This window comes from Strongylocentrotus purpuratus, unplaced genomic scaffold (genome assembly GCF_000002235.5).
Source record: "Strongylocentrotus purpuratus isolate Spur 01 unplaced genomic scaffold, Spur_5.0 spur5_scaffold_15, whole genome shotgun sequence".
NCBI classification, from domain to species: domain Eukaryota; kingdom Metazoa; phylum Echinodermata; class Echinoidea; order Camarodonta; family Strongylocentrotidae; genus Strongylocentrotus; species Strongylocentrotus purpuratus.
Genome location: NW_022145600.1, coordinates 2,343,461 through 2,361,971, shown reverse-complemented (window position 1 = coordinate 2,361,971; position 18,511 = coordinate 2,343,461). Strand labels below are relative to the sequence as shown.

At 37.9% G+C, this 18,511-nt stretch overlaps 1 protein-coding gene across 1 annotated transcript; it reads right to left on the bottom strand.

Annotated features, from left to right (window-relative positions):
- Nucleotides 1-14,740: 14,740 nt before the first annotated feature.
- Nucleotides 14,741-17,905, bottom strand: LOC100890724 (dopamine receptor 2-like). The gene has a single exon (XM_011666859.2). The coding sequence runs from the start codon at nucleotides 17,028-17,030 to the stop codon at nucleotides 15,603-15,605; it is 1,428 nt and encodes a 475-aa protein (XP_011665161.1). The 5' UTR covers nucleotides 17,031-17,905; the 3' UTR covers nucleotides 14,741-15,602.
- Between the last annotated feature and the right edge of the window lie 606 nt (nucleotides 17,906-18,511).

The window sequence follows — 18,511 nt, the reverse complement described above, 5'->3', positions numbered from 1 at the left end:
ACACAAAATTATTCTGTGTAGCGCTCTCTGCAACAGAACTCAACTATCCATTTAAAGGTATTACAAAGTTTTGGTATGGGGTCATGAATTTGGTTCAAATTAACATATTGGAAGCATATGCGTTCCTACAATATACATTGATCGTTGTCGCGGTTGAAATCGAGTCTAAAGTTATGTAAATTTTTATATTTAATTTTTCTCGAAAACAGAAGTGTTTTAGGGGGCTAATTCTTTTAGTGCTTATAATACATCCACAGGGGCATCCAAATATATAAAAATTGTAAAGATTCACTATCCACCCAAGTTTTCCAAAACTTTGTATTACCTTTAAGAGAAGGGAGTGAAAGTAGAATTACAATTTAAAATTTTGTTTGATCCATCATTTTAAATGGTTTAGTTCATACATTTACAATGCTGCTTATACAGTCATGCGGGCGTTTAGTTTATTCCTAGAAATGTTACAGAAAATGAATGAAAAATGTTTTATATATTTCATGTCCTATAATTGTTTGCCGAAGAAAGATTTGAAATCATCGCTGAAGGTGAATTAGTGTATACTCATTCATCTTGACATAAATACAATTCATGTGCAACTGTAGTGATAAATGAGAATGAAGTCTTTCACCTGTTAAATGCAGTCAAATTGCTCGTATTATTAATGCAAATGCCCTACGCGAGAAAGTGATTTCAATTATTCTACATCATTAATTATGCTCTATAGATGCTTTATTTCGACCAACAAAATGAAAAACTGACAAAAACGCGCTGTAAATCACTTTTACCGAAAAACTTACCTTTTAAGTGGATTACACGAGGTCAAAATGACTAGCTTAATTTCATTTCATTTTTTTGGGGGGGGGGGGGAGAGAAGGGAAGGGAGGGGAGGGGCACTGAAAAGACATAGTATTCTGTTCTTAAAGGCACGATATTCCTAGCTCTATCTCAGAAAGTTTTTAAGTACACGGTTTGAAAAATTATTCGATCACTGGTGTTAATCAATCCAGATATTTCCAAATATTTCTACCAAGTTCGTGTTTTATATCCAAGTCAAAGTTGCCACTACTGCGCTAAACCGTGTTGGATAGCACTGTTGTTGTTGATGATGTTAATGTTAATGACTTTGTCTCCAAATGGCGCCCGCCGCTCAAGCCAAAGCAACAACACCAGCAGCAATAACAAGAACAAAGACAACAGCAGCAACAACAACAACATCAACAGCATACGGAATCGCACTGCTTACAGAAAGATCCCTTTAACAATTAATGATGCACGATAATGCCCCAGTTCTTGCATTGTTCGGGTCCATGCCATTTCGGCATTTCCTCATTTGAAGCATATTTCACCGCGGGCCACGTGTAAAGGTCGTGGTAAAGCTAGCGTAAGTCAATTTATTGCCCCAATTTCAGCATTTAATTTACGTCACTCAGCAGCCTATATCCATCAGCTGACTATAGCTCATAAAAATTGCAGATGCCAGCTCGCTCAAGGGATAAAAATTGATAGATGAGGATATCGTAAATTAAATAAAGCTGTCTTGGACGCCAAGTGATGTAGTAGGTCCCTATTATTGACTCTAAACACGATAACAATGGAGGTAATTAAGGGTACTTTAAAATGAGATAATCATGCATTATTACCTGGGCAAAGACCCATTGCCCAGGTACAGTGCATTAATATTCCATCTTCATCAATACAACATAATGCATTAAAGCCTCTCTTCGCAGCATCAATAAGCCCTGATGGCTCCTAGGATGCGGTACCGTCTATTATTTATATATATATTAAAAATTCTCAATGATGTTGAACAATCAAACAATAGAAGGAACATCGTCCCTATAGGCATATAATATTTTTTAAACATCCCTGACCTTGTCTACGATCTCAACAGTGATTGTGATTCCTTGCAGCAGCTGGTCCGCATCCCTGACAAGTGTTTACTAATTTTTATTAGATAATATTAACAGCGGCCAAGATACATACCGAATGCTGCAAGCTACTTGGCAATTTCGCACGAACAAATATTTGCTCCAGGATAGAAAAAGTAGCTAGAAGATTTATCGTGTAATTCTTTTTCTGTTCAACGTCACGATGTGCGATATCAATTCATATTATCCAAACGTTAATCGATCCAGTTTATTTTATTTAACCATAATGAGTATATAAGAATTGATTTACACTTCTATGGAAATCTCACAATCCAAATTATCTTATTCTAAAATTACTTGTCTGGTTATTTCAAAATATTGCTTGTGATCTGGTTGAAAAGATGATACCATTCCTTTAAACATACTTCATGGTTCTTTTTATGGGACTCACTTAATCAATGGTTATTGAAGGAATTCTAATGAATCATTTACCAAAATAACTTTTGGATTTTTAAAAATTGATATTTTCGAATTGTAAGCATGCCAATTCTAAATGATCTGTCCAGATTTGTAGCTACGAGGCGGGCACGAAGGCTTACTTCGGATCATCGGGTCATCGCGTCGGGTCGGCTGGTCGCGTTGACCTGACCTTTTGTGAAAACATGCCCCTTTATTCTCAAACTATCGGGGGGGGGGTAATGTTTGTGAAATAAACCCTCCCATCTACAAGTGGTCTTCATTGTAACCGAGACTTTGTGAAAACCCTAGTGAAAATCTACGAAAGGTCGCGTGATCTTCCACTTTCGTATTCCGAAAGGTCGTGTAACTCGCGACCACCCGACCCGACCCGACCGGACGCGATGATCCCATGATTCGAAGTAAGCCGGCACGAAGGGGCTCGCCATCCAGTCGAATGTCTAAAAAGGGAATTTAAAACGAGATATATAAGGGAGGAGAAATCGACGTGAAAAGAAGATGACGGTATCCCCTTCCGCACCCTCGGCCTTTACTCGGTGGCCCTAAGAGTCTTGATGTCTTGAATCCGCTTGATCAAAGACATGGAAGAGCTGGAAATGTTGTTTACAACTTCTACCTCCAATGATTTGAAAAAGCAGCTGCCACTAAATTGACAGCTTCAAAAGAAAGCGTTTTGTTATTTGCAAACAATAGAAACGGTTCGTGTAGACTGGATTGCATTCATTGTAATTAGAACTCTATTTTGAAAGCCATTCTGTTGCTGCTTAAGCGCAATTTTAGCACGAGTTTAACCCCAAACAAAAAGGTTGAGTCCAATTGACAACTTTTCTTGGGAAAACGCAGTCGGAATGTATGATGACTTTAAAACATAGAGACATGGGACGTCATGTTTATTTGTCCCGTGATTATAAACAGCTCGTTAATACAAATCTTCTAAAGTCTTTCCTCGTAAATGCAACAAGTTATTTTTCAGCTTGTATGTATATACTTTAACAGCTGAAAATGGCGTCAACACACATCCACTAATGGTGAAAAGAGGAAATGGTCACTCCAGGTAAGTATTTGTATTTAATATTCTGAAGACACGGAGGGGTTAAACGGTCACATGACTTCTCGATGCGAGGAGGATAAGTGTTAGATTTGTCACTGAGTGCTCTTGCTCACACAATGTCTCCATCAGAGTGACAAATTAGGCGACGCCGATGTGTTGAACGCTTTTTGTTTGTATGGATTAAACGACTCCATTTACCCTCTCTTTCAATATACGCATTTTACACGTTTGCATATTTCTTTCATCTTTGACGCGTTGCTATGACGTATTCCAAATACAAACATCCCTGTCTCATCTTTTCTCATAATTCTCGCTGAACAGCAGGACGATCTGTATTGTATAAAAGCTGATTAACATTTGAAATATGTTCAAATGGATAAGTAAAAGTAAAATTTACATGAAATGTCTATGGGTCTACTTGTTCACCTGTTGCATCATCAAATCTTGGACGTCAAGTGTTTCATCGACGGAAAGAGAGATATTGCCGAAAACCAAAGGCAGTATAGCAGATGAAGGATTAGTATATCGGAGGGAACAAGCAAAACAACACGTGACACTCCCCTCCTCCTCAGCATCTCTGACATTGGTTAACTGCACACAAGATGGAGGCCTGTCGAGTCTAAAAGCCCGGCCCGATTTTTTTAATTTTATGCAACAAACATGTAGAAAGCAAAGGTTATCACGTTGGGTACCCTGCACCCACCAACATTAATATGAGAATATGCGGACTAAGAAAGTAGGATGACACAGATAGCTATGAACTGTTGAAGGTATAAAGAAAATAATTTGTTAGGTTAACAGAACAAGAACCAGCTCCGCATCGACTTATTTCAAATGTCAAAGACTAATTAAATAAAAATAAAATCATTTTTACTGCATTTCCATAACCGTGGTCTACCGTAAGTGACAACCAAAATCCTTTAAAAGGTACTTGATTATGACTGATAATATCTACTAATGGGAATGAAGTCCAATTAAATAATTTATAATCACTTCCGTCCGGGTAACGCAACGTCTGACGCATCTGCACCTGGATAAATGAAAGCGAGAGAGAGAGAGAGAGAGAGAGAGAGAGAAAGAGGGAGAGAGAGGGAGAGAGAGAGAGAGAAAAAAAAAGGAAGATACCACGGATTTGTTTAAATGTATTTGATTCGAACATACTTGATCAAAGACATATTAATGGCTATCAAAGCCTTTAAACCATTCTCTTCGTATTCACGTCATGACAGTTTCGCAAATATTTTAATTTCCTAATTGCTGTTCTAGACCAAAGTCCTCGTGGGACATCTTCCCATATCGCTCCCTTAGAATACTAGTGTTTCCATATCTGTAAACCTTTACCCCACCAATCCCACGAGCATCTTCCAAATTGAAGTGCTATTTCTCTAATCGGTCTTCTTATCATCCGCGCTCTCCCTCTCTCTCTCTCTCTCTCTCTCTCTCCCCATCAACCTCTTTTTATCGCGTTTCAATCACTATGGTCAATGTTTGCAAATATCGAGATTGAAAACTATCACTTCGCGGTTTTTCACTATTTTGGAAAGTGTTTTTCCAAGCTCTTTTTACGTGGGACAATGTTATGTCATACTCTTGAAATCTGAACGCAGAGAGGCGAAACCTCTACAGCTTGCATGGAGTGGAGTATTTTTGTCAGCTGCTTTTCGGTGGTACGTCATGTATCTTTCGAATTTTCTCATCTAGTCAAAGTTATCACGTGTTTCCATCCGTCCTATTCTCCCTCTCTCCTTGTTGAACAAAAATAGGCACCACAAAAGGGGGAAAGGAAGACGACTGGGTTTACAATATCTTTGTCGGCACAATGTCAGCTTTCCACTATCGCTAAAAACAAAGAATATTCGCTAATGTCGACAAGTTGGGGGCGGGAGGGGAGGGGGGGGGGGGGTCTACGAAATGCGCTCGTGTTAATAAATATGCATGGTTGATTTATACTTTACTTGCAATTGACATTCTGAGAATTTTTATTTTATTGGGCCAAATTCATAAACTCCATAGTTGACGTCTGTCCTCCTTTTTCCCGTATTAAAGGTACTATGTCCCTTTTGCAGCCAACCTCAAATTCTGTAGAACTTTGCAGGAATTATGAATATGTCATGTATGTCCTATCTGTGAAATTTAAACGTTAGCAGTGTCCTCATATTCAAATTATGCAAGGAAACCCATTTACTTGCTAGACTTCACTGCCAGACACTATTGAGTGACTGACTGGTTTTTCTTCTTTGGTAATAACATACATGAAAAGAGTTGTAAAGGGTACATGAGCATTTGTCTACATCAATAACCCACTTCTTGTGATGGCCAAGATTAAAGTGATTGAATCTTTGCGTAGCATAAAACGTATGACCATTCGGTCCAATTGTCTGAAAATCAAGACTATTACTTTTGGGCTCTATAGCCCTAAAGTCGATTTGACACTAATAGTCGTTATTTTCCCCCTTGAGGACATTTTCAAGCCCCACCTTTTTTAGGGAAGTTCTAAATTAGTATTATCTTTCAAATGCAGTTGGAATTTAACTTTTTCATTTTTGTGGCCTGCAAATGGACATAGTACTATAAATGGAAAAACCTACCTACATACTTTCTGTGCTTTGTTGTAGAGTGTGCAGTCTCGTGAAACAAGGCTACTATACCGGCTAAAGAGCATAGGGAGCATGTGAGAAAAGTTTCAATAATCATATAAGATATTCCTAGATTAAGTTTAGGAATAGTATAGATATATCGACTGCTATGAGAGGCCTGGCTGTTATATAGGCTCAAGGGACCTCGGCGCACCGCTCACCCTGGGCTGCTCGTGGTCATGGGAGGATGCAACGTCCCCGAGAGCCAACAGCCAGGCCTCGAATAATAAAGCAGTCGATATGTCTTTTATATTCCGAATTGACACAATAATCTACCAACAATTTTTTCCTTATCCTTTTCTTGAGTAAAGATTAGTTAAAACATCGCGGAAAATGTAAGACACTGTCTGTGAATCTTCGCTGGAAAGATGACTGAACGTTACAATCATTTGGGAATCGCAGACAAAAAGCACTGTATGGTATCCGCGCTCACACAAACCCAGTTTTAACACGTAAACCAATGGGGATCGCGGCAAAATATTACTATATTCCCGTTAGCGGGAATCTTGCGGGAATCTCACTCATGAACTTCATGTATTACCGGTACTGGCATTGTACGTTTCTTTACGGGAATGTATAAAATAACGACTCCAATTTCGACCGATCAGATGGCTAGATTTCTAAAGAGAGGTATATAATTCCAATTAAATTGCGATCTAAGGTAGGGACTGTAACGAACTATTTTGATACGCTCCATAATGGAATATAAATGCAATGGAAACCCTTTTGATTCGGCGTGTTTTTGATATTCGGTAATCCGACTTGCCGTGCATAGTTGCTTGTTTTATGCTATTCAAAAGCCAATCTGTGCACAAATGGCGACAACAGATTATGAAGGCGAAGTGATGGGGAGATTTTCCCCTCAACCGATAAAATCATCAGGCTTAAATTCCCCCCGATTAGATAGATGTTGTTGTTAAGTAAATAATGCCAGTTTATTAAAATAGTGTGATTCTGTGAAAGTCAATTAAACACTGTAATGTTGGTGCCAAGATGTGCATCCGGTAGCAAATAAATATTGCCTCATTTAACAGCTGGTGCATATTGTATTTCCTCTCTGTCATGTGTGTATGGCATGATGTTTCGCTTACACGTTTGTAAATTAATTCGCGATTTACTTTTAATGAGAAGATTATTTTTTAATCTCTTTCTTCTTCGCAGGCCTTGTTTTTTCACACTGGCTGCCCATGATTACACAGTAGTCAGAGAATAAAAAGAATATAACCTCTGCTTGCTGACTAATGTTGCAGGTAATGTGAAGTGATTAACATTCATTATGGGTATTTTTCATTGCAATATGTCTCCTGAAAATTCGTGTTTTTAGAACGATTGTTCGGGTATGAACGAACACATGGTAAGGCTTACTTCTTAATTTAACTATTATTTGAGATCGATATCAAGAAAAAAACAGCGAAATCCTACAACATTACAGGGATAATAATAATAATAATAGTGGGTTCTTGTATAGCGCTCATGTCAGTCAGATTTGACCCTCCTGGCGCTCCCGAAAGATATTTTATAGATTCGTCCACACATGTCTTTCCCGGCTTCCATATGGAGCTAATAGCTTTTAATCTTGTTAGTAAAAAAGAAATAACATATTTTCTTCTCTTCTCATATTAATATGCCCAACAAATTGAAGTTGTCTAATCCTTATGATGTCAAAAAGAGATCTTTCAGCACATGCATTATTGAGCACCTCAATCGTTTGATATTCTGTCAGTCCAAGGTGTCCTAAGCATTCTTCTTAAGATCCACATATCTGCTGCTTGAGTTCTACTGTCCAATGATTTATTACACGTACAGCTTTTGCAGACATACAGGAAAACGGACCATACATAACATTTCAGTACACGGATTTGTGTGGTAATTTTGTAGGTTTCAATTTGTTAGCATATTGTTAGCATATTTCTCATTTCGGTGAATGACTCCTTTACAGACACGCTACTCTAATAATTCGAGATCTTTAGAGGTGCATCCAAGCTCAAAGCTTTGCTGGATACGCCAAGGGCGGATCCAGCCGGCGGCAAGGGAGGGGGCCAAATAGGGGGCTCAATTAGTGAGAAAATGTTTAGCGGCGAGTCAGCCAGCCGGTGAAAAGCGGGTGGGGAAGGAGCACTTATTTGTTTTTCCTTCCTAATTCGTGAGAAAATATTTATCGCCGAATCAACACCCCCCCCCCTGGCGCACGGAGGAGGGGCCTGTCTTCTTTCTTATTAAAACAAAATGGTTAAATTTGCCTGTTTTGGGGCTAGGGGAGGGGGCCCGGGCCCCCCTAGATCCACCACTGGGCTACGCCGACGATACTTGTAATACCTCAAAGAGCGACATCATTCCCAATGATTTATGTCGGAGGTAAAAACAGAGCGATACGAATAGCAACAGTCGAAGAAACGTCCTTGAAAAATTTATAGAGACGTTTTTCATGACGAACCTTACGACGATCCTTAATAGTTGACAGGTAATTAATCTATTTGGTGCTGTAATATATGTTGCGTCACAAATACAGTTACTTAAAGTTAATGGCGCTTACCAAGGAAGCACACAAGTTTTGGGACGTTAAAATAAACGTTCACTAGACTTCTTAACGTCCTGATCAGGGCGTTTTACGAACAGCATGAGAACGTTGTGTCTTTGCTTGAGTGAACTATGTATACTCTGGCATCAATCTCGATATCCTGATAAGGCGATGGGGCAATCAAGGGTACTTCCTCATTCCGGTACTTTTTTTAAAAATCAAGATTGAGTGTAGGAATTGATATTAGTGCTATGTATGGCAGGGATTCGAACTTCGGAACTTGTGATAATATAAAGTTCGATGAGGTTTAAACATCTACCCTTTCCCGAACTCGATCTCTCTATCTAAATTTAGAAAAGAAAAGTAAAAAAAAAAGACCCCTCCCCAAAAATTTAAATGATAGAGTTAAGGTTGCAATTGTAAACCTTATCTTATTTTTTTTGTTATAAACTGCACATCAGACCATGCTTGGTGCTTCACTAACTGCACTTAAAGATAAACTTGAGTTCTGGTAATGCGATTGCATTGTGAAAGAAAAGGTGTGGAATGGATCAGAAAAGTTGATCATATAGCATGTAAGTAATGGTGTGTAATGCAAGGTTCTGGAGTCATCAAAATCATCATAAATTTGGCAGAGTCTTGGTAAAGTAACAATCACTTTACACAGAAAAATGTATATGGGACAACACACATGGTGTCGGGGCTAGTACTACCCTGATTTCCTTATCTTTCTATGCTCATTACTCAGCCAGTAAACATTTTCTTCCAAAATTGTTTGGCACATGACATTTATTTGTAATCTTGAACATTCAGTGTAAGTTTCGTTAGATTCTGTGAGAATTAATTTTCTTTTTTTACCAGAACTCAAGTTTATCTTTAATGTACTACGTAACCTCCAGCCGCAGGGGCTTCCAGCCTTCAGCGCGTTCAACCCCATCCCCTGAGGTACCGCTGCAGACATATAGTTACGCCGCCAGAAATAACAACACGTATAGGAGATCGAGCAAGAAAACATCTGCTTCATCATCCGACTCATCGATCGGATCACTTTTATTTGGCCTTTCACCTCCCCAGCCACACCCCCCCCCCAATTTTGATAAAAAAACACAGACGTATGACGAAGTATGGATCATGATGTCCTGATGCGATGTCTCCGGTTTTGTCCCTTTCCGGTAGAAGTAATTCATCGCTGACGACAGAGCCGGCTTCAGATATTTTACAAGCTGAGCAAAATGAGCGAATATTAATGATAGAGAGAATCAATTACCTTACATACGCTGCTAGGCAAGCAGTCTTTAGTACAAAACAATCTAAAAGCAGAGTCATTATGTAATATATAAACTATCCTTATCACTTCTATTCGTGACGATACACGCATAAAAGAAACTAAGAATTAAAATTCCTATGCTCCCTTTTTGACCAACACACCAACATTTTAGTAAAGTACATATATATATGCATATACCCCCCCCTAAAAAAAAGAATGACACCCATATCTCTAAAATATGTTTCACTAATATTTTTAAAAGGTGGGGGGGGGGGGGGGTCCATGCTATCATTGAGCCTCATGTGACTTTTTAAAATTATTGCGTAGTGTTTCTATTGCCATAAACAGACTGCATTATAACCTCCATAAATCCTACAAAGTAGTATCAGTGAGCATTAACTTTACTGGGGGATGTTTTGCGTACGTACTTAATGTCAGAAATAAAAGAGATCCTATATATAGAATGTGCTTTATGCAAGTAACCATTTGCCTGCCGTTCATGAAATGTCAGATGACCCCAAAAGAAAAAAATGAGCCTCGGGGAATGTTATTGAAATATGATATATAACCCAATCGTTGTTCCCAATTCCCTTTTAATTCAATATGGCTTGCAAAGTATACTTGTTATTTATATCAAGTCCAGCCGCTACTACATAAAATGTTGACTTTCCCCCTGCCCTCAAGAAAGGACCCCCCCCCCCCCAAAAAAAAAAAATATCGTTTTCCTAGAAAAAAAATGATTGCACTTTCAAATGGAAAATGAAGGGAACAACTAAAAGCGTTAGGTTATAGACTTTTGAAAATTGTCTTTTAGCCCATATTGTTTACTAGTGATAATAATGATAATTTGTTATTAAATAGATATGATTGTAAATAAATGTATATCTAAATATTGACTGTATTTCTTTTCAAATGTATTGGTAACCATTCAGCGATTATATCCCAACTTAAAAACAATAGCACACTTTCGTAAAATAAATAATAAGTGATTTCATGGTCACAATATTCCTTTGTGGTTTTCGTGTATTCATCGGTCATAGTGAAAAACTTGTATAAATTTTAACAAAATGTATAAGCTCAATATTGTTGAAAATGTACAATGTCTTCAATTCGATTTGTTTCGATACATAGTCTACGTAGTCTTTAATTCATCTTCATCGTCTTCATCATCATCATCATCATCATCATCATCTTCACCATCACTATCATCATCATCAGCAGCAGTATTATCAGCAGTAGTGTGATCCTTGTCTGCGTCGTCGTTCTCATCAAAATCATATTGATATCATTATTATCAATGTCACCACCATTACATCATAACAAATAAATCTCCCTTTATTGTTGTTTTTTGGTGGTACGGCTGACTGAACCTGCTGAACACTTTGTATAAATAATTTACCATGCATCTCCATCATTGCCATTGTCATCATCATCATCATCATCATCATCATTCTCATCATCATCATCATCATCATCATCATCATTCTCATCATCATTATTCATCATCATTATCATCATCATCATCATCATCATCATCATCATCATCATCATCATCATCATTCTCATCATCATCATCATCATTATTCATCATCATCATCATCATCATCATCAGAGTGTCGATACATCCAGCGCATACTTCAAAGACAACACAATCAAGAGTCGATTATTTGGATGTATTTCATAGTGAATAGATTTATTCATATATAATAGCGATGTTCATTTTCACTCTTAACAATTATTGTGCTCTAAAATCCTTTTTACACTCAACAATGCAAAAAATAAGATACCTCTAGCCATTAACAAACAATTGTCTGTATTTAAACCTCATAGCTGGTATACACATTTATATAAAGCTGTCCAAAATATCATATTTATATGTAAAAACAAACAATACCAGATTGCAGACATGTAATATGACATCATACATGCGAAAACACCACGTGATCAATTAAAGAAAACAGCATAGTTCCATTATCAAAATGGTAATAATTATAATAGTTACGAAAGCAGTCGTTATGCCGCTCCACTCTACATGAAGACTAGAATACGAAGATCTGATAACAAAATGGCCATCATCGGTTTTCATGTTTCTGGGGCGCAGTTCAAAAGATAGAAAAGTGGGTCACTTGGTAACCGTTGTGATTGAAGTAAAATCAATGCAATACAAACAATGTTTTTCGTGACAGACACAATGATGATAATTTGCTGTTAAATCAATATATTCGTAGAAACAAAGAGAAGGCCTGCCTTTTTCACGTGTACGGTACAAATGAGTAGAGACCTACATCTATACTGACCTAAAAGGAGAAAAGAATATGAAATTCTTCGGTTTCAATATAAATCATGTATACTTTAGTAGAAGTGGAGAAGAAAAGGAAGGCGACAATGATAGATCGACGAGTAGAAGATGAAGATAGAAAGATAAGGAGGGAAAGAGGAAAGGACAGAGAGAGAAAGAAAAGTGGATGTGGGTCGGAGGAGAAGGTGGCATTGAATGGGAATTATCACAATCAAAGCCGTGAGCCTTTTCCGGCATCTAAGTACAAATATAAATTACATATTCTCATAAAAGAGTAAAAATCTAAAGTTACTTTGGTTGACAGACTCTGAGGCACAGATTTAGACAGAAAACTAGATCTTCCCTTCTCAGCCTACTGACAATTCCTCTGCGTTGAATCCAGTTTTAACGCAAATTTGGCAAACGTCCAGTCTTCATTTCTGAGTTAAATTCTTTCTCGAAGCGGAGTTTAATCCCTTCATACGTCATGCACTACTCCTTCTCCCCAGCCGCTACTTCTAGCTTTCTATCCTGGCTTTAAAGTATCAGTTCATCATTACTTCATGTATTTGAAATAGGTCATCGAATGCGGAAATTATGTTATTATAGACAGGAAGTCCTGCGTAAAGAGTGACGTCCTTCTACTCACGTGTTATAATTTTCAACGATTTTTTCTTTTAATGACAACTATTTGAGCTTTTAGTATACATTCGATTTTCCTTACAATTTGAAGATGCCTTCATTTAGACATAATACCATTTGGAGACAATGACTGTTATCAAACTGAATTAAAACGCCCAATTATTTATTAAATGAATGAATCAATGAAATAGCTATTTCAAGTTATAGATATTCGATTTGAAAAAGACTGAATTGATTGCTCTAGATGAAGGAAATGTTTTCTCAGTTTCACTTCTATTGAAAGTCGAGGTTAACGACAACTTCACTTTCTGTATCTCCTGGTAAAGGATGGAGAGGGAGGAATTAAAAAGGTAAGGGTTAGTTTGTTTGTGCGTGCATGTGTGTTAGAGAGTCATCATCTTATCAATGAAAGCACTTTAAAAGTTAATTATCCATAGATAAGCAACCAGTCACATAATGAGTATACCCTCTGTTATTAATTAATAATTGATTAGTGATCCCCGTAACTCATGTTGTATGCTAATACATCTTGGAAGTACCGTAATTATAATCAAGTCTGCTTAACTAGACACCGTTGTGTGTAACCTTTTGCTATACCTTCAGAGTGGGGTTTTAATGAGCTAATTGTTTTCCATTATTGGGTACAAGATAACTATTGTTTGAAGCGGTGACAAGAGCAAGTTTAGAATTAAAATGATATCATAATATTATACTGTAATTTATAGAAGACCGTAATGATTTAGAACAGCAAACGTCTTAAGCACCTTTCAATTTACTTCCTTCAGTGTAATAATCATTTACAGATTTTGATGCAAACATGACAAAATATATCTCATGAAAATATAAAAAATATTTGTTACATACGTAAAACAAAGGAAAAATGTTTGGGATTATTCATGTGATTCATAGTCATTCATTTCCGAACATGTTTTCCAGGTACCTCAATTATTTAAAAAAAGATTACCAGAACATTAGTTAACACAAAATAAGAGATATCTTCAGTTCTGATAAGCCTAATGAATTCATAAATAGTTTAGTGATATTTGTTTTCCTTTGGGAGAGGGGAGAGATTGTTCATCAAAAGATGTATAATTTTATTGCATAAACAAGAAAATGTAATTGTATCTTTAAATTTCCTTCTATTCTTTCCCCCTTCCTTTTGGAAATGAAACTCAGATCCTGATAGCTTTGAGACAGTTGTCTGAATCCTAAATAAACATTTTCAATCATTCTTAATAACACTTGCTGTTAAATTATATTACCAATATGACAAGCTTTTGGAATATGGCCAATTATGAAAGTGGAAATATCTAAGTATTCTTCCATTGCCTGAGAAATAACTCTGGCAATTAAATCAGTTAGAGAAATATAATCGTATTTCACGGAAGTAGCAAACGATGTTGTGCTTTACATAGAAAGTTCAGGGTACTTTACAACAATTAATGTGGTACGAAATTAAAAATTCAGGTTTATGTTAATAATAATAATAATAATAATAATAGTAAACATTTATAATGCGCCATGTCTGACAAGAATGACACTCCTGACGCAGGTGTGTGAAAATTGTATAATTGTGGGCATACGACCATCAAGTAATTCAAGAAAGAAAGAAAAATTCACATAAGTTAAAATTTAACATACTTCAGGACATAATTTAACAGGTTTATGTAAACAGGTTTCTTTTGAAATTAGATATCTTTTCAACAAAGTTGTTTCCTATCTTGCTCATCTTGAGTGATACAATGTTTGTGCATTATAATAATAATAATATTTAGTTCTTGTACAGAGCATATCACATTATATAACGTCCCTATGCGCTTCCTAAGAGCTTTGGAAATTATTACCCTAGCTTTAGCTCCGGCAGCCGATATCAGCGCGCAGTACATTTCAAGGAATAATCCTACCAGGTGCCCATTTACCTCACCTGGGTTGAGTGTGGCAAATGTAGATGAATGTCTTGTTAAAAGACATTAGTGCCGCGGCGGGACTCGAACCGCGGACCTTGTGATCCACAGTGCGGTGACATATCCACTCGACCACGACACCTCTACATTGAGACTATGATGAAGCAGTGTGTTCACATCTGACCCAGATAGCATAAACTTTAGTATGATAACCAATGTACTTGATACTCGATCACAAAGCTTAGGATACAAATCTCTCTTGAGCCACTTCGTATGCACTAACATGAACACCACATTCGGCAAAATCAACAGGTCTATGGACGAATTCTTTCCATCGACTTTTGAAAACAAATAGACATCGCGAGCCAATACTTTCAATTTCGCAGAAACAAACAATCTGGTGATGCATTGATATTAAACAAAGTAAGAAGCAAATGACATTGATAATCACGTACATAACCATGGACCAAAAATCCGAATTTCAGTAAAGAAATAGAAGTGAAAAAGTCTTGATATTAGATATATAAACTAAAATATCAACTTGTCGTAACAAAGCTCTTCTCCTATAAGGCAGATGTTTGCTTAGGAATGTATGGTGTTTTGGCCCCAATGATTATGCCAGAGATAAAGTGTGATGAATCTCAATTACGGTTTTCTTGTATACGCTCTCGCTTTCGATTGATTTTTCGATTCCACTGTTAGAACAGCTTGATTTTACCATATTCAACTCGTGACTAGATGATAATTCTCTAGATAGACAGTTGTTTACTTAGTCTTACCCCTAATGTCTGTACACCGACAATGACTCACGAAAGCTGTCAATTATCGGTGGGTACAGATAATCAAACTTAATCAATATACTCTTCATGATTTAATTACCACCGCTTTTTTAAAGTGCACGATTTCTTTGGAACATTAATTGAATGATAATTAAAAGTATTGAGGTTTGATGAAGGAGCTTCCGTTACTGAAGAGCGATATCACCCATAGAATATACTGAATCAATGCTCATGAAACGGGTACTGTCTTTCACAGAATGTCCTTCTATGTATTGTCTCTTTTTCTTCTTCAAGCAGCATTGGCAGAGAATTCGCTTAAAAGCTCGCTTAAAGTTACGGCTGGTGAAAGCGTAGATCGCTGGGTTTAATGCACTGTTTATAAAGCCGAGCCATGTTGCTAAGGGTATTACAAGGTCGGGAGAAAGTATGCAGGTCTCGAAACAAAATGGTGCCATCACATTGATAATGAAGAAAGGCAACCAACAGAGAATGAAGACACCAACGACGATACCAAGAGTCTTAGCTGCTTTATGTTCTTTGTTCATTCTGGAGAGAAGCCGACGACCAGCGGCTTGCGTGAGCGCGATTTTGGTGTCCCGTCGAACGTTAAGAGGCCGCATTTCTGGTGGTAGTCCATTGTGTAAGTTATTATTGGAATGCTGGGTATTGAAGGTAGACTTTACCCCTCCCCCTCTGTGAATCCGCAAGGACACTGCGCCGTTCATATGCGATTTATCAGCTGCTTTGGCGCATACTAATTTGGTCCCTGATCGGATGTGTCTCATTTGAGTTACAGCCGCCCTGTAGATTTTGTAGTACGTAAACATCATGATTAAGCTAGGTAGGTAGAAAGACACACATGACGATATCACCAGATACCAAGGGTTCTGTGGAAAGATGCACATTCTAGGGGGATGCGGGGGCTCCACGGCACGCCAAACCAGGATGCAAGGGAATGATATAGCAGCCGAGGCGAGCCACACAACAACGATGAGAAGTCCTGCCATCTTTTTGGTAACTCTCGTAGGGTAGCTCATTGGATGCGTGACTGCCCAGTACCGATCCAAAGAAATGACACAAAGGTTCAGAATAGAGGCCGTACACCCTAAAACGTCGAACGCGTGCCATAAGTCACACCAAATGGCATCAAAGAACCAGTACCCGGCGGTCAAAGTGTCAATGATCGCAAATGGCACCACAATGCTTCCCACCAACAAATCGGCAAAAGCGAGTGAAACAATGAAATAATTTGTTACCGTCCTCAGATTCCGTTCTCTGTATACAGCAGCAATTACAAGTGTATTTCCGAATATGGTAAGGCAGCAACATAAGCAGAGCACGCAACCCACCGCAATGGTCCTAGGTATCCCTTGACCATCAAGTGGACCCCGGAATTCATCCATGAGAAGCTCAGATGTGTTACCTGTTGAGTTACCCGATTCATAGTACCACTCCTTGGTATTCGCGATAGTATTCTCATCTCCTGAAGGCGACATGACCGATCGCGCCAAGTGCGAAGTATGGGATGATCGGTTGTCATCTCTCTCCATGGTCACCAAGCCATGGACTGTTGTCATTTCATAATGTCTCGCGATGAACTGACCGGGAAACATTTGCAAAAAATGTGTGGCCAGATGATGGTCGTGAACGATGTTGGGGATAAATTCCCTTCAGTTCTAATTTGTCCTTTTACCTTGTCTGCATTAAGTAATTAGTTTAGCCGATTTTCTCCACTCATTGAAGTAAGCCAAACAAATTACTTGTAAAAGATTGCACCAACAGTTCTCAATACGATCGTTTTGCTCTTGTAAAAGTTCACTCTAGACTAGTGATATTGTTTTTTCTATTTCAAAGGGCTTCGTTGACAAAATGAGTTCGCTTCAGAACATGGATATGGATGCAAGTCGATGTTTCTATAGGTAATATGCTTCAACATGCGAAATCATTTCAACAATTCAGGTTGACAAAGTACCTCCGGCGAGTATCAAATCCCGAAATGCATATCACTCAACAGCTTTCCATTTTGTCTCCATAGATGAGGTATTCTATCAATCGTGAGGGATCAGGCAGCCTTGCAAGATACCGTCACCAAAAACAATGTTCTAAAAAACGAACAGGATATATTTTCCAAGCCTTATCCACAATGCTGAAAGTCATTCCAAGCGAATAATTTCCCAAACGTGTCTCCCCAAAGGTTAATGATCTGCTGGCTATCGGCTTGAAAAAAAAGTTGCCCGATTTTATGTTTGGCGCGAAACAGCAGGGCAGGCTCCCTCCAGCTTTACATCCAGAATCACGAATGCCGTTCTTTATCTCGGCAGCTTCACCCATTGCAGTGTTTGCATGCAAAGCAATACGGCGCATGCGTGGTACGTGCACGCTCACTCGTTCGTCCCCGTCTGCATTTGCACAAACAAAAAGTGATTCAGAAAATCAGAAGACTCGAGATGCCGAGTGGAATAAATTAGTAGTCACTGATGGTAGAAAGGAGAGAGATAAATACGATTCGCTCGTTGATGGTGCGTTATCTCAATTAACCCAATCTAATTAATGGTGATGTATTAATTTTCGAGTTCATCGATTTCTGATCGGGATTCTTAAGCTGGCTATAAATTCAGCATGTGTTTTGAATAGAAATCCAGAGGTTAAACAACCAGAAGATATATGGCGTTGCAAATAATTATGACATGTGTCTATGTTACATGCATCGTTTGTTTCAATGTGTATATCCCCGGTTAAATCATCAAATGTGTAAGATATAAAATCCAGTGTGTGTTGAATGGAAGCATCACTCCTTCTTCTTTAAATGCTGATGTATTCCCAGAATCCCGACAGCATTGTCACCCTGTAATGAAAATAAGAAAGCATGAATGAAAAAAGGTATCAGATAATTACAAATATATGAAAACAATTATGATGATGATGACAAATAATTACCATTCGGTTGAAAAAATACAAATTGTATTAAGGTCATGAAAAAGAGGACAATAATTGGAGGATATATATAACATATAGCTGTTTCTAACGACACGATCCTAACTGCTCTCGGAAAATCTACCTCATGCAAGTATAGTTGCCTTGTACGTCACATAAT

Coding starts and splice junctions, on each gene's coding strand:
- LOC100890724 (XM_011666859.2), bottom strand. CDS start 17,030: ATGTTTCCCGGTCAGTTCATCGCGAGACATTATGAAATGACAACAGTC.